The 13,727-nt window shown below is 35.0% G+C and overlaps 1 protein-coding gene across 8 annotated transcripts in view; it reads left to right on the top strand.

Annotated features, from left to right (window-relative positions):
- CTNND2 (catenin delta 2) overlaps positions 1-13,727 on the top strand; it is an 826,820-nt gene that overhangs the window by 443,787 nt on the left and 369,306 nt on the right. For 6 of the 8 annotated variants that reach the window (XM_069491984.1, XM_069491978.1, XM_069491981.1 and 3 more), the window contains 2 exons: positions 3,040-3,074; positions 3,462-3,578. Coding sequence is in view for 7 of the 8 variants with exons in the window: in XM_069491978.1 (XP_069348079.1) it covers positions 3,040-3,074; positions 3,462-3,578 (152 nt within the window). In the remaining variant the exon portion in view is untranslated. Of the gene's footprint in view, positions 1-3,019; positions 3,075-3,461; positions 3,579-13,727 lie in introns of those variants that run through there. The other 2 variants (XM_069491982.1, XM_069491980.1) reach the window with 1 other exon arrangement.

The raw sequence follows: 13,727 nt of genomic DNA, 5'->3' as shown, positions 1-13,727 counted from the left end.
ACACATCGCAAAAATGAACAAAAGCTATGACACCACTTTATCTTAGGGTTACCTGGGACGTTTTCTTCCAACTCTGCACTGTGGAAATGGAAGATCAAGAAGCAAGAAATGCCTTATTGACTCACCTTTCTGTATTGGTCGGTGTGACATTTATTCTACAGAATCAAACAACCCTCCAACTTCAGTTTTTAACACAACAATGGTTTATTTCTCACTGGTTTCTTTGTAGGTGGGCAGAAGTCTCCATTCCACATAGTTACGCAGGGACCCATCTCCAGAGTATGAGGACCTCTTGCCTGCCTGGCAGGCTTGGGCAGGAAGTAGCACTTGTCACTTCCTCCCGCAGGCTTTTGCCTGGTCTCATCTACATGCAAGGGGGCTGGGCGGTGTGGTCTTCAACATGCCTGTAAGGAGAGGAGAGCTGGACTTTGCTGAGCCCTGGAATGACTTCCACTGACCCCCTCACTCGTACTGCTTTGTGGATGGTAACTTAAAAAAGTCTCCCTCCATAACTTTTGATTGTGAATTGGGAGTTTGTGTTTAGGACTTGGACAGATTAGTTTAAATCCCTGCTAAGTTCCTTTATGAACTACGTGGTCAAGTTATTCAACATTATTAAACCTGTTGATGTAAAACCTTTTGACATAAAAAATAGATTTGCGATTGTTGTGAATTAATAGGGCCCTGGTATAGTTACTTAGTAAATGGATGGACTAGTAAAGGAATGTAGTAGGATACAGATAGTATCAAATCCCGGAGGATATAGCATTAGAACTTTTTTATTGCATGCATTTCCTGCAGCTGCCATAACAAATTAGCACAACTGGGTGGCTTAAAACAATAGAAATTTATTCTCTTACAGTTTTGGAGGCCGTAAGTACAAAATCAAGGTGTCAGCGGGGCTTTGTTTCCTACAGAGGCTCAAGGAGGTTTCTTCCTTCCCTCTCCTGGGCTCTGATGGCTTTCGGCACTCCTAGGCTTCTACCTGCATCATTCCAGCCTTGCCTCCCTCTTCACACGGCCTTCTCTGTGTCTTTGTCTCTCCTCTTCCATCTTTTGTAAGGACATTTGTCAGTGGATTTAAGCTCCACCTGGATAATCCAGGATGACCTCATCTGAAGATCATTAACTACGTCTACAAAAATCCTTTTTCCAAATAAATTACATTCACAGGTTTAGGGGTTTGGGTGTGGACAGATCTTTTCAGGGAGGATGCCTCCATTCAACCCACTACCAGTGTGAAAGTATTTTCTACCTCTATACAAATCCATGGCATATAAACACAGAATAGTTTTACCACCTTGAGAGTTTATACAGTTTTAAAATATAGAAGAGTAAAGTTGTAGAGCAGCTCTAAATTCATAGTGGCTTATTAATGAAAATAGTATCTAATGGTTTTCAAAGTTACCAACATATAGGGATCATCATGAAAGCTTGTTGCACAATGCAGATTCCCAGTGGGTCTCTGGTGGGTTCTAAAAGTCATAAATTTAGAAGGGTTGTGGGTGATTTTGACCCATTAAGGATTTGGAAATACTCACAATCAGTCTGCCTGGGTTCTGGTCCAGCTTCTGCAAATGATCAATAAGGTTGATCTTTAAACATTAGTATTTTGATATTAATCTCCTTGAAAAATAATGATTGGTAGGCTTCTTAGAGGATTGAAGTAGCCAGCGTGACCATGGTTCTGACTTATTGTGGTGATTCTTGAATTTTAAGATGGGACTGCTTTATATTAAATGTCACTTATTAAGTAAACCTGTCCTGTAATTTTTAAAATATTGATTTAGGGTTACATTTCTATTTTAAGGGTTAAACTTTATAGCTAGACTTTACTATTATATAGTGTTACATCTTTTGATGCAAGAAAGAGTTGCATTGGACTAAATCTGTACTGTTATTTTATGTATCAATTCTGTCTATAGTTCTCATCGTTGTAAAACTATTTTCCAGTTTGCTAATATGGATTGGCTGAGGAGCAAGATACTCTATAAAAGTCACATGTCTCTTAAGGGACTACTCTTATATTCATTCACATCAACCATGGCTGTTCTGAACATTGATTTATACAAGAATTCCCTTTTTCCCGGTAAATGTATTCAGAAGACACCTCTAAGATACAGATTAAAGTTCTAAAATCCACTTGTGGTTGTGAAACTGATGAGCTATTCATAGAGGCTGCTTGATCAGAGTAAAAGATCTAGTGATGTAAGTGTAGAAAAGCGTTCTCAAAATGATGTCTGTCAGTAATTGGCATCTAGATTTCTCACCAATTATTGCTATATAAAAAGAAAGCATGTAGGAAGTTTTTGCATAAATAATGAAAGAGTTCTTCATATTTAGAAACTTCAAGTTTATTTATATTATATATTTTGTATTTAATAAATCATTCAAAATAAATCTATGTTGCCTACGTAGAGACACTCTATACCATGTCTTTGGCACATGTATATGAAAAACCTTTCTATCTGGATCATTTTATAAGATGTATTAAGTGAGACTTTGAGAAATGTATATTCAGTTGGTGGGATAATTTTTAAATTACTTAATTTAAACTATAATAGTCAACTGAAAAGGAATGTTTATATGGTATGTCTAAATGTAGATATAGATTTATTTTATCTTCTTTATAATAAAAAGGAGATAGTTATTTCTTTATTGGGCTATCTTACAAAGTCTACATGACACTATTCTAACTTGTATTTTAAAATAACTAAAATTGGGTAAAACTGCAGTATGTAGAAGCCATTGTAAGGAATGAGTCTAATAGGTTGGGCTTTGTAAAAAAATGGGCTATTCTTGTGAAAATTACTGAACAATGTCCATTTATAAAATGCTTATACCTGTGAATCAAAAGGGATATACAGTATATGGATTAAAATTAAGATTGTATCAAAATAGGATCCCTTTTCTCAGTATGAAATTAAACGAAATGTCATGAAGCCACAATTACTACCCTACTGTACCTTTGTGTCGGATAGTTTAGAATCCTTTCTTTTCTAATCAATGAGTTATATCTATGTGTTCTCTTTTTTACAGTTCAGCAGAAGAGCAGTTTCATTGGCAATCACAAGGTAATGTATATCTTCTAGATGAACACTTACACTTAATTCTACATGTATCTCTACTGACTAATATTCTTATGAGCTTTAGAATGAGACTTATAAAAGTGAATAAACATCATGATAGTAAAAATTAAATGAAGTTGTTATGACAGCTTATAATTATTGGTAGTTAAGTCCTCTTAATTCTCTAGTAACTTCGTGTTCTTCCAATATACATGGAATTGGCTGCTCTTTACTTTAATGCTGGGTGACAATGGATTACAATGTGATATCTAATGAGAACTTCATAGAGTTAATGTATTTGGCTAGGATATTTTCAATTATTAAGTGATAATTTAAAGCTTGAATATTAACATGGCATGTGTTTGTTCATCATTTTAAAATATTTTGTTTCAGATGGTCAAAAAGATATTGAAGATGAACTTACAACAGGTCTTGAGCTGGTGGACTCCTGTATTAGATCACTACAAGAATCAGGAATACTTGACCCACAGGATTATTCCACAGGTGAAAGTAAGTCACATGGCAATCATGCTTGGAGACAGGTGAAATATAGGAGTATTATGCCATTATTTTTTCTAATATAATCAATATCATGAGCCATATCTAATTGGACTTCAAGATACTTTTATGCTTGTTACATCCATTTCACTCCACTCCCATCCCACACAACCTTCTCAACTCACCTTAGATTATAAACTCTCTGAAGTCAGTAATTACTGACATACTGGTGATTTTCACCAAATCTCTTATATCCTCTTCAACATCTAGACTAGCACATATTATGAACTCATATAGTTTTTAATCAATACAGTATTTGCCTTAAGATTGAGTATCAATGCTTTACTCATAGATAATTGTTAGTAGAGATCTTAAAAAGCAGCAACCATATAACAAAATAGAAAAAAGTTGATAAACTATATATAGTATTAAATATTTAGTACTATGTTAGAGTACTATGCAGTAACTCCTTACATTTCTATATTTAACCATCTTACATTGCTTTGCTAAATATAATTCCAATAGAATATTTAAAGATTACTTTATCTTCATTTAATTATATATTTTTCAACCAGAGTGGTTGAGGCTTAGAAATAAAAAGTGTTAGGAGTTGAAATGAGCCTCTTTTTAATAAATCATAAAATTCTCTTGACTTATTTTAATAAAATCCCACACAAAAGGCTAAAAATTAAGTCATACATTACCCTGGTAATTTCTACATCAAAAGTCAGTGAAGCATTTTAGTCCTTAATTTAAAAAAGTAAAATTTCCTCCAGTACCCATCATGATTTGCTGTATAAAAGGAAGATATAAGAATAAGATAGTATACTGATCTTGAAAACCATTTAATTTACATATTAGCTCATTTTCTCTATAATCTTTATACCATTTCTCTTAGGATAACATCATTGTGAATATCCAGATTTATTCAAACCCATAGGCATCCCCTCAGTAAAACTCCTAAAGTAAAAAGCATGGTTGGTATTAGCCTCATTCTCTGTATTTTATATTTAAAAATATGTAAGTGTTACCTCTTCTCCCTCAGAGTCATTATATATGTTTCTCTTGTAAAGGTAGTTAGATTACATTTAATTAATATTTGAGACACACGCACTCATCTTATTAGAGAGGAAGGAAAGCAGAGATAGGATACTGTGTCTTACAGGGGATGGGAAAATGGTTGTGGATATCTCACTATTTTATAGCATAATAAACTTGTGCACTTGATTATAAGTTTAGGAGAAGGGACAACCTTTAATAAGTGGAAATTACAGAATAAAAGGAATAGAAGATAAGAGGTGGGAAAATTAAAATAAAAGAGATAAGTATATCAATCTCACTCTACATGTAAGCACACTGAATTCTCCTGTGAATAGTATAAGAATTGAAAGTTGTAGTAAACAAAGATAAAATGGTTATATGATCTTTATCAGAAACACACATATTAATGAAATAAATGTTAAAATTAAAGGAATAATGAAACTAGTGCCAGCAAATACAATAAATTCAAAGAGTGGGATTGGAAGAATAATTTGAGATAAAGTAGAATTTAATAAAGAAGCACTAAGCAGCTTCAAAGAAAGGAGTTATAGAGTGAAACTGTCTTGACTTTTAAAGATGTGATAAACTTATACTAAAATATGATGACCATGTATACACCAAATAACATAGCATCTAGATATTAAAATAAAAATTATTCAAAATGTAAGAAGTTGATGAAAAATATCATTGTGAACATTTCAATCCACATTTCTCAGAATTAGACAGAATACAGAAGAAAAAGCCACAGAAAATTGCAATAAAAAATTAACAAATCAATGTACTAAATGAATTTTATAAATTTTATACATTGAATGATAATATACATTTGTTATATATGTCCAGGGAAAATTTAGAAAAATTGACCGGATACTGGAAGATAAAGCAATCAAAAAATTAAAAAGTAAAGAATGTCATATTCTTTGATAATAATCCGCTAAAATTAAAAGTAAATAATAAAATAATAAGCAACAATGTAATAATACTAAAAAGAAGAAAGATACTTCTGGATATCTACTAAATCAACATAGAAGCAAAAAAGAAAATTACATACCATTTAGAAAGCAAATAAAACAGGAACATTTTATAATAAAAACAGAGGAGTATGAAAAGCACTGCATTCAAAGAAATCTTAACTTCATTATTAAAAATAAAAGACAAAATAGAGAATGCCGTACTTATTTTGGGGAAATCTTAATAAGAGCTAAATAAACAAAAAGCAACTAGGAAGATGGATGTGATAGAAATACTACAGAGATAAATTAATATAAAATAAGAGTAGAAGAGAGAAATAGAATGGATAAATATATAATTTGTATTAGTGTAAGTCAAATAATACTGAGCATTCTTAGTTGAGAAACTCTGCTACATACAAGGAAATGGAAAGAATTTAGTGTTCACTTCTGTTTTCCTAAAATATGTGTTCAAAAATTACCTACAAATGGTGTATCTTTATTAAAGGAATGTTATCCAGTAGGGTTTTTCCAAATGCATTTGGTAACTGCCAAATTTTTATTTTTCGGAAAGGTTAGTCACTTTATATTATTATATGCTGAATTATCTTACTGAAGACTCCTGCGATATTAGTTGATTGTTCTTTTCGAAAGCTCCTTCATCCTGCTTTGAAATAAACAAAAAGAAATAGGTGATAAAAATACCACTGAAAAGTGTTGTGCCAAACGATTCTGAAGCACATTGAAAAGAGAATATTGTGATCCTTCTGAGATGTTTGCTCTTAACAGTTTCAGAGCCACTCTGAAACAGAAGTAACCAAATCAAGTTTAGGAAAGTACTTTTAACATATTGGGTAGATAATTATCATTTGGGGATCAATATTGCTAATTTTAAGTTTTCAAAGGGTCATAAAAATAAAAATCTCCATTGCTATATGTATTTATACTCATTAGTTTCTAGATAGGATATAGATCATACTCAAAAGAGTTTAACTGAAGAGGATTTAATTAAGGGACTTTTTACAAAGGAGTGGGCAAGATTAAGGAGACAGGGTATATTGAGGTTCTCAGGGAGGAGCAACAGACAGACAGCAGCCCTTGCCACCCTTAGACCTGAAGGAAAATGGAGGCACCAGTACCAGCAGGGACAGACAGCAGCCGGGAATAAATACCCTCCTCTAGCTCCCGTTCTCCTCCCCCTGCCTCCCATTGGCCAAACCCAACCAGCAGCCAAGGGCAAGGCCCCCTTGTCTATGTGGAGGACGGGTAGAGAATGAACATGGGGGACAAAAGAATAATCACCACAGCATTCTACTAAATAGCAGAACAATGTAACATGTTTATATGTCCTTGCTACAGAAACTTAGCAAATAGATATGTAGTAGCTCCGTGATGCATTTCATCCAATTAGGAAAAGCCCATCAGATTCTGCTCGTCCCTTGTGATTATTCAATCAATGGATTCATTAGCTAGAACAGCCATGAACTAGCTAATGCTAAATTGGACCTGGCGCCCTGCCCTTGAGAACCAGTCCCTTAATTCTCACTCAAAAGGAACTAAAACAATGCTAAATACTGTCTAAATCCAGCCTGAAAAAGCTCTAAAATGGAAAGTAATCTCAACCCCGAAGCACATAGTACTTAATTTGTTGTATTTAAAGCTTTTGGCTATTTTTCTTTCCAAGATCTGATTAAAATAAAATTTGAATCATAGTAACCCCGTCTTTTGACCCTGGGGCAAGCAGTAACTGCTCTCTCCTGCGGCCTTTGTAGTGCCACACAGTTACCAGTGTTTTCCAACACTTTGTATTTTAAAAAGTGCTATCCTAAACAGTTTGTAAATCACGTGGACAACCTTTGCCACCGTGCTGCATTTTTGTGACTACAGGCTGTACAATTTCAATTCAAACAAATATGTGTCACTAAGAGTCACTAGGAGAATTACATCAGAGATTGCTGTTGCTTTACTGAAATAACACAAAACAAAACAGCAACAAAAACAATTTACTGACAGATGCTCGGGGCCATTAGCTTCCCACATAATGCGTAGCGTGGTGGCCTGGACTGCCTTAGACCAAGTACTTTATTTAATCCATGCATCCTTGGAGATATCAATTTAGAAATAAAGAGTGATTGTATCTTGGCCAATAATTAACAAAATATTATCAAAGTCAGAAATAGAAAGGGCAACTTGAAAGAAAATAACTCATGTATTTAACCAAAGATTGTTATTTGTTTAAATGTTATATTTTGAAATAGTAATTATTTCTTTCTGTACATATTAACAAATCAAAATTCTACCATTTTGTAGAAAATTTTATCATTCAGTCAGAAGAAAATCTTAGGAGCTAATATATTCTGAATGTGATGGTAAAAAAAAATGCATGTTATCTTCTGAGTTTTCAAATAAGAATCAGAATATATTCACAATGTCAGGAATCAATCATATAGGTTACAATTCTTAGCAGGTGGAATCCAAATAGAATAATCATATGTAGTTTGACAGAGGTGAATATATTATTCACTGTTGATTTATAGTCTGTCATTTTCATTTAATTACTGTGAATACACTTAATTCACAAGATAATCTTTAAGAAAGCAGGTTATTAAAATGCTATAAAATATAATTCCATGTATTCTTCTGCAATAGTAATAACAAAAGGTGAGAACCATCCTTGTGAAGTAAATGTTTTCATAATTCCTGGAAGGCACAACACCAGAAAATGCAGAAAGGGTCTAGGAATGTAAGATTTTCATAAAAACTATAGTAATCAAAATGATAAAACTATGAATCAAAGTGGCTCAAAACATAAAAGTCATCATCAGAAAAAGGGCTGGTTTGTTTGTTTTGCTTTCTATTATGCTGAAAACCAGGTCCTCAGATATACCCAACAAGGTGGAAAACCCTCTCTCTCTCTCTCTCTCTCTCTCTCTCTCTCCACAAGTGGCCAAGAACTGTCACCTGGTCTGGGAGACCTCACATCCAGGAAATTTGTCTGAGTTAGCTGAACTCATCTTGAGATGGTTCATTCCCTGTGAAATCACTTTATTATATGCACTTTGGTCCAAGTTTTAAAAATACAAACAAGACATTCTCCTTTCCAGAAGTTTGTCATGGTATCTAGGTCTAACGTTGTCTGATGCTGCAGGCGTCCATGTGATTCCTTCTGAAATTCACTTACGCTCACTTCCCCTACTGCCTGTGGTGTGTGGGGCTGGTGGGAACTCAGCAGAGGCAAAAATGGGAGGAGATGTGAGCAAAACCCGAAGGAACACACACAGGTGGCTCACGGGGAGTAATAACATCTTCTGGGAAGCTATTATCATTATAATAGAGTTATATAATTATCTTTTTTTCCAGATACCACGTCTACCTGTTTTTCAGCTCATGTTCAATTTCTTTTTCTTAGATTTCACTTAGATTTCCTTCTATCACATAGACATTTAAGACGTATGTTATACTTTCTCCAAAGAGGTCACCAGCTGAGAGGTAAACCTAAGAATTGAAGAGATAAGGAAAGGTGTAAAGGAAGAAGAATTCTATATTCATTCCCTAAACAAGCAAGAACAAGGTTAATTTCTCATTGCACACATCATTCTCATCTCAGTTACCAGGATCTCCTGGGATTAAGCACAAAGTGTAGAGCCTGGTGGAAATGTGTTGGTTTTGAAATTGTCAAGGCATTGTAGGTGCCCAAAACACACAGATGAGGATCCTGTGAAAGCTGGTAAAAGTGAGGACAGTGTCAGAGCTGGCACAGGTGTGAGAAAAAGCACAGGGGCTGCAAGCCCCGGTGAGAAACCCTTAGACAAAGCAGATTTCTCCCCGGGAGGCAGTGGAAGGAGAGGGCTGTCCAGCTGACGCCTTACAGAGATGCCTGTGGACTTCCTCCAAGCTTAAAACATACTGAAACTGGACATTGGTCAAATATAAGTCACTATGACAGCAAGTGATGTAACTAGCTCTTAATGTAGTGGGTTGTTACTGTATCACTGTAGGCATAGGGAGGAAGGTGTTCTAGTTATTCATTTGGTTAAACATCTGCATTAAGCACTTATTAATACTCAACACACAGAGTGCCTGTCCTCATGCCATTTACATTCTAGTCAGAAAAGGCTGAAATCAACCTAACAGTGTAAAATCAGGTAGATAATGGCTTTGAGGAAGGACAAGGCCAGGTAGAGAATAGAGTAGAGCAGTTTTTCTCCAAGTGGACTTGGGAATTCTGGGGGGGTGCCCAGGACCACTGAGGGGAACCTTCAAAGTCAAATGGTCTTCACAGTGATACAGAGAGATACTTGCCTTACTGCGCTTTTTCTCACATGAGTATTCAGTGGAGTTTTCCAGAAACTACCTGGCAAGTGATAGCATCATTGCTCTGACAGCTCAAGGAACATGTGCTGTGTATTCTTCTGTTTGAAATATTCCAATAAATAGGATTACATATGGCCCATGCAAATAAGCATTCTTTGGAGTCCTCCAATAATTTTTGAGAACATACAAGTGTTATGAAACCGGAAAGTTTGAGAACCACTAGAACAGAGAATGATTGAAGGGCAGGAAATCCTCCATAGTGAGAAGACATTTAATCAGAGACCTAAATAAAATGCACACAAGCAAGCTGTTCAGGTATCTGAGGAAGAGTTTGTGATTTGTGGTACATCAACAACTGGTTCTTCATGCTAGTATGATACATAAAATTTTAGTGTTTTCTGGATTTAGCTTTTCGGTTTTGTTTTCTTTGACACTGATTTGTATTAATTTTCTTTTTCTTTTAACAATTATTGATAGTGAGAAATATGAATGTGTCCTTTTTAGACTGTTACTTTATAAAGAAATATGTATTATTCTTCTGTTTGTGCAACATTAATTTTTAATGGTAAATAATATAAACTTCATAAGCTAATAGTTGGGAGCTAGAGTGAGCTACAAAAAATAGCATTCTGTAATTATAATAGCATGTACAATCCCGTGCACAATGAAATTCTTTAGCTATACATTTCAAACTAAAGTTATACATTTGACATTTTTTTTTTGTGACAAATGCCATTTTCCTCATTTCTTCCACCATACACAGATGTAAAGAAATAGAGTGAGTTGTTGTGTAGCACGTGAACACTTTTACCAGTCATAATATGTCCATCCACAGTAGTCAAACTTGAAAAAGCATACCAATTAAGCCAATAACATTGGTTGGGTCTAAATGCATTTAAAAATTAAATGGGTACTTTTATATTCCTGGGACCATTCAAGTTTTAATTTTCACATAAAGCATTACTCATGGAAAGCAACTGACTAGATAACATAGATATTCTCGAGATAGAAGCTTAGAAATGGCATTAAAAACACACCTGGCCAATAGAACAGCCCCATGAACTCTAAGCTTCCTTGTATAACAATCCCCTTGGGCTCTTTCTCTCGGTTAATTTTCGGAATGGTAGACGGGCTCATCCACTGTTTCCAGGGAACCTCGTCAATGAAACTCCTCCAAATGAGCTTTATAAGTTACTAATGAAAATCAGGAGAAAGCAACCGGTTTATCACCAGTAGCCACCTCTTATTCTAAGTTTGGAAATTGACAAGTTCTTCCAGAACCCATAAAGAAGCAATTGCTGCTACAAATGAAACTGATTAGCAGTGCAATTTAAACAAAGGCAGTATTTTTATGCTGCAGAGTTAATTTGTAGTTAGGTATGACAAAAGTGCTCTGAACTCATTTATTAATAAATCACTTCAATAATCTTAGAAATAATCAATTTTTTCATTGATTTTTATAATCTATAACAGCCCTTTTGTACATAATTTCCACCACCTATTTCACTTATTCTTACCTAATATTGTCTATAAAAATATTTCCCCTTTCTCTTTGATGTTGCTCTAAGAATTTATTCTCATTTAAAAGCAAATAATAATTCAATTTTTTTAATATTCTGTAAAAATTGAATAGCAAAATGATGGAAATGAATGCAAATTCCCTGTCAGAGATGGTATGATTATTTTTCATGGCCTAAATAAAAATAAGTTTTAAATAATTTTCAAAGAATCCATGTAGCCTAAGAGTAAATAATGTTTTTGTACTTTCTGACATAAATTTAAACAAAGCATCCACTGTGACGTGTCCAGTCCTAAACTTGTCCATTTCAATTTGTGTGTTTATTATTCTTTTCATTGTCCTGAATTAACAGCCTCACAAAACATTCCTTGGGTTCTTTTCAAGACATTGCTTAGTTCTATTATGTGGGAATTATTCAAGACTCAGAAAGATTGCTTTTTAGGTTCTAGTTGAGGCAACATTAAAATCAAGCCCAGATTCCTTTCTAAGGACAAAAAAAAAAATTCCAATAAAAGTTTTATTATTATATTATCAGACCACGTAGCTAGGCAATTAGATAATTAGAAGACAATAACAATAATAATTGATATTTGTATAGAAGTTGATATTTTTTCAAGCTTTCACATCCTTTTATCTCATTAGGTGCTCAAATTTGGAGAGATTACTGTAGGGACAGAATAATGAAGTGTGATTAAGAGCACACAGTCTGAAGCCAGACTGGTATTTTTGAATTCTGTGCTCACTACTATCTATGAGGTCTCAGTTAGTGGAAGCTTCAGTTTCCTCAACATCAGTGAGGATGACAGTACCTTCCTTACTGAGATGTTACTAAACAGTCCCTGGAACTTAGTGAGTACTCAATAAAGGTTAACTGGTGTTACTATCACTGTCATCATCAGCACTGTTGTCGTCATCATCTGCGGTTATGTAAATATGAAGGATGACTAGAGCCCAGGTCTGCCAACTTCTAGGCCTGGAGTTTTTTCAAGCCACACCCTGATACTCCATTAGTGTAGTGACTTAAATAAGAACTTGGAAATGCCACACTGTAGCCGTCTGGCCTCTTCTGTATTATTACAAAGTATATGCTTTAATGAAGGTTTATTGTATTCTGGGGCAGATGTTCAGCTAAAGCAGGCAAGAATTAGCAATTCCAGATAAAGTTTCTTCAAACCTGTGCAAACAGAACAAGTGCACATGCTCATGGAAACTCTAAAATGTCCAGTTAATTCGATCAGAAGAAACTGACTATATCTTAGTGTTTATACTAATGTGACCTATAAGTGGGCCTGAATTTTTATGCAGAAAGTTAGCATTTCAACCTCTACAATTGCTGAGGATGACTTTGCCCCACTAAAGTAGACAGTGAGCTTCCCTTAGCTAGCACCTGAAATCTCTAAGCAACAGTTCCCGGGAGAAGTACCATAATCTGAGGCATGAAGATTTCTCCTGCAAACAAGTAGACTTCTATTTACGGAAGACTTTTTTCAAACTTAAAATGTTGATGTGTATGTATGACTTCAATAAACAGTGCTTTGATGTTAAACAACAACTACTCTTGGACTTAGAGACGGAAGGCAAGGATCTGAGCCTCATCTTCGTATTACCAAGTGTCTCACACTGGCTGATATTTTAACATCTTTGTCCCTCTGTTTAAACTTCTAGGAATAATGAAAATGACACAAGAACAATTTTCTTCACAGGTTACCATGTGGTCTCTAACCAGTTTGTGCATTTGGAAACATATTGAGATGTTGGTATTATACTCAGGATCCTTTGCTTCATGTATCTTCTTAGGATTAATAGGGTCAACTTGGTAGTTACCCTGATCCCACTATGGACAAAGGACTGTCTTGAGCATTATCCATTGATCAGGAAGTCGCTTCAGCTCTGCTGAAGTGACCCACAGGAGTGAGTCATTTTGAACAGACTCTTAAGGTCAGTTTTGGGGACTGTCCCATGATGGAGAAGGTCTGGAATGGTCAAAGAAGTCACCATGACCACTCAGGTCAGTGTTTTGAAGGCAAACCAGAGCATGGCTTCTGCATTGTGTGGCCGAAAAGAACATTATGATCCACTGTTGCTCATAGCTTAGATTTCTTCTGGAACAATTAATTGCACTGAAGACAACATTCTTTTTCCTCGGGTGGAATTTTAGGATCCAGCAGCTTCCTCTCCACTGCCCCCCCACCACCACCACATCTTCCCATATCACCCCTGTCCTTTTGCTCCTATACTGCAGGCTGCATAGAACTGCAGCCTAATTTTACCTCTAGTTCAAGCAAGATTTTATGTAAAGTCAAAAATTCTGGAGAAAATCATAATTTCTCCAAAAGC

Source organism: Eulemur rufifrons, chromosome 17, assembly GCF_041146395.1.
Source record: "Eulemur rufifrons isolate Redbay chromosome 17, OSU_ERuf_1, whole genome shotgun sequence".
In the NCBI taxonomy this organism is placed as follows: Eukaryota; Metazoa; Chordata; class Mammalia; order Primates; family Lemuridae; genus Eulemur; species Eulemur rufifrons.
This window is presented reverse-complemented; position numbering and strand designations above follow the sequence as displayed.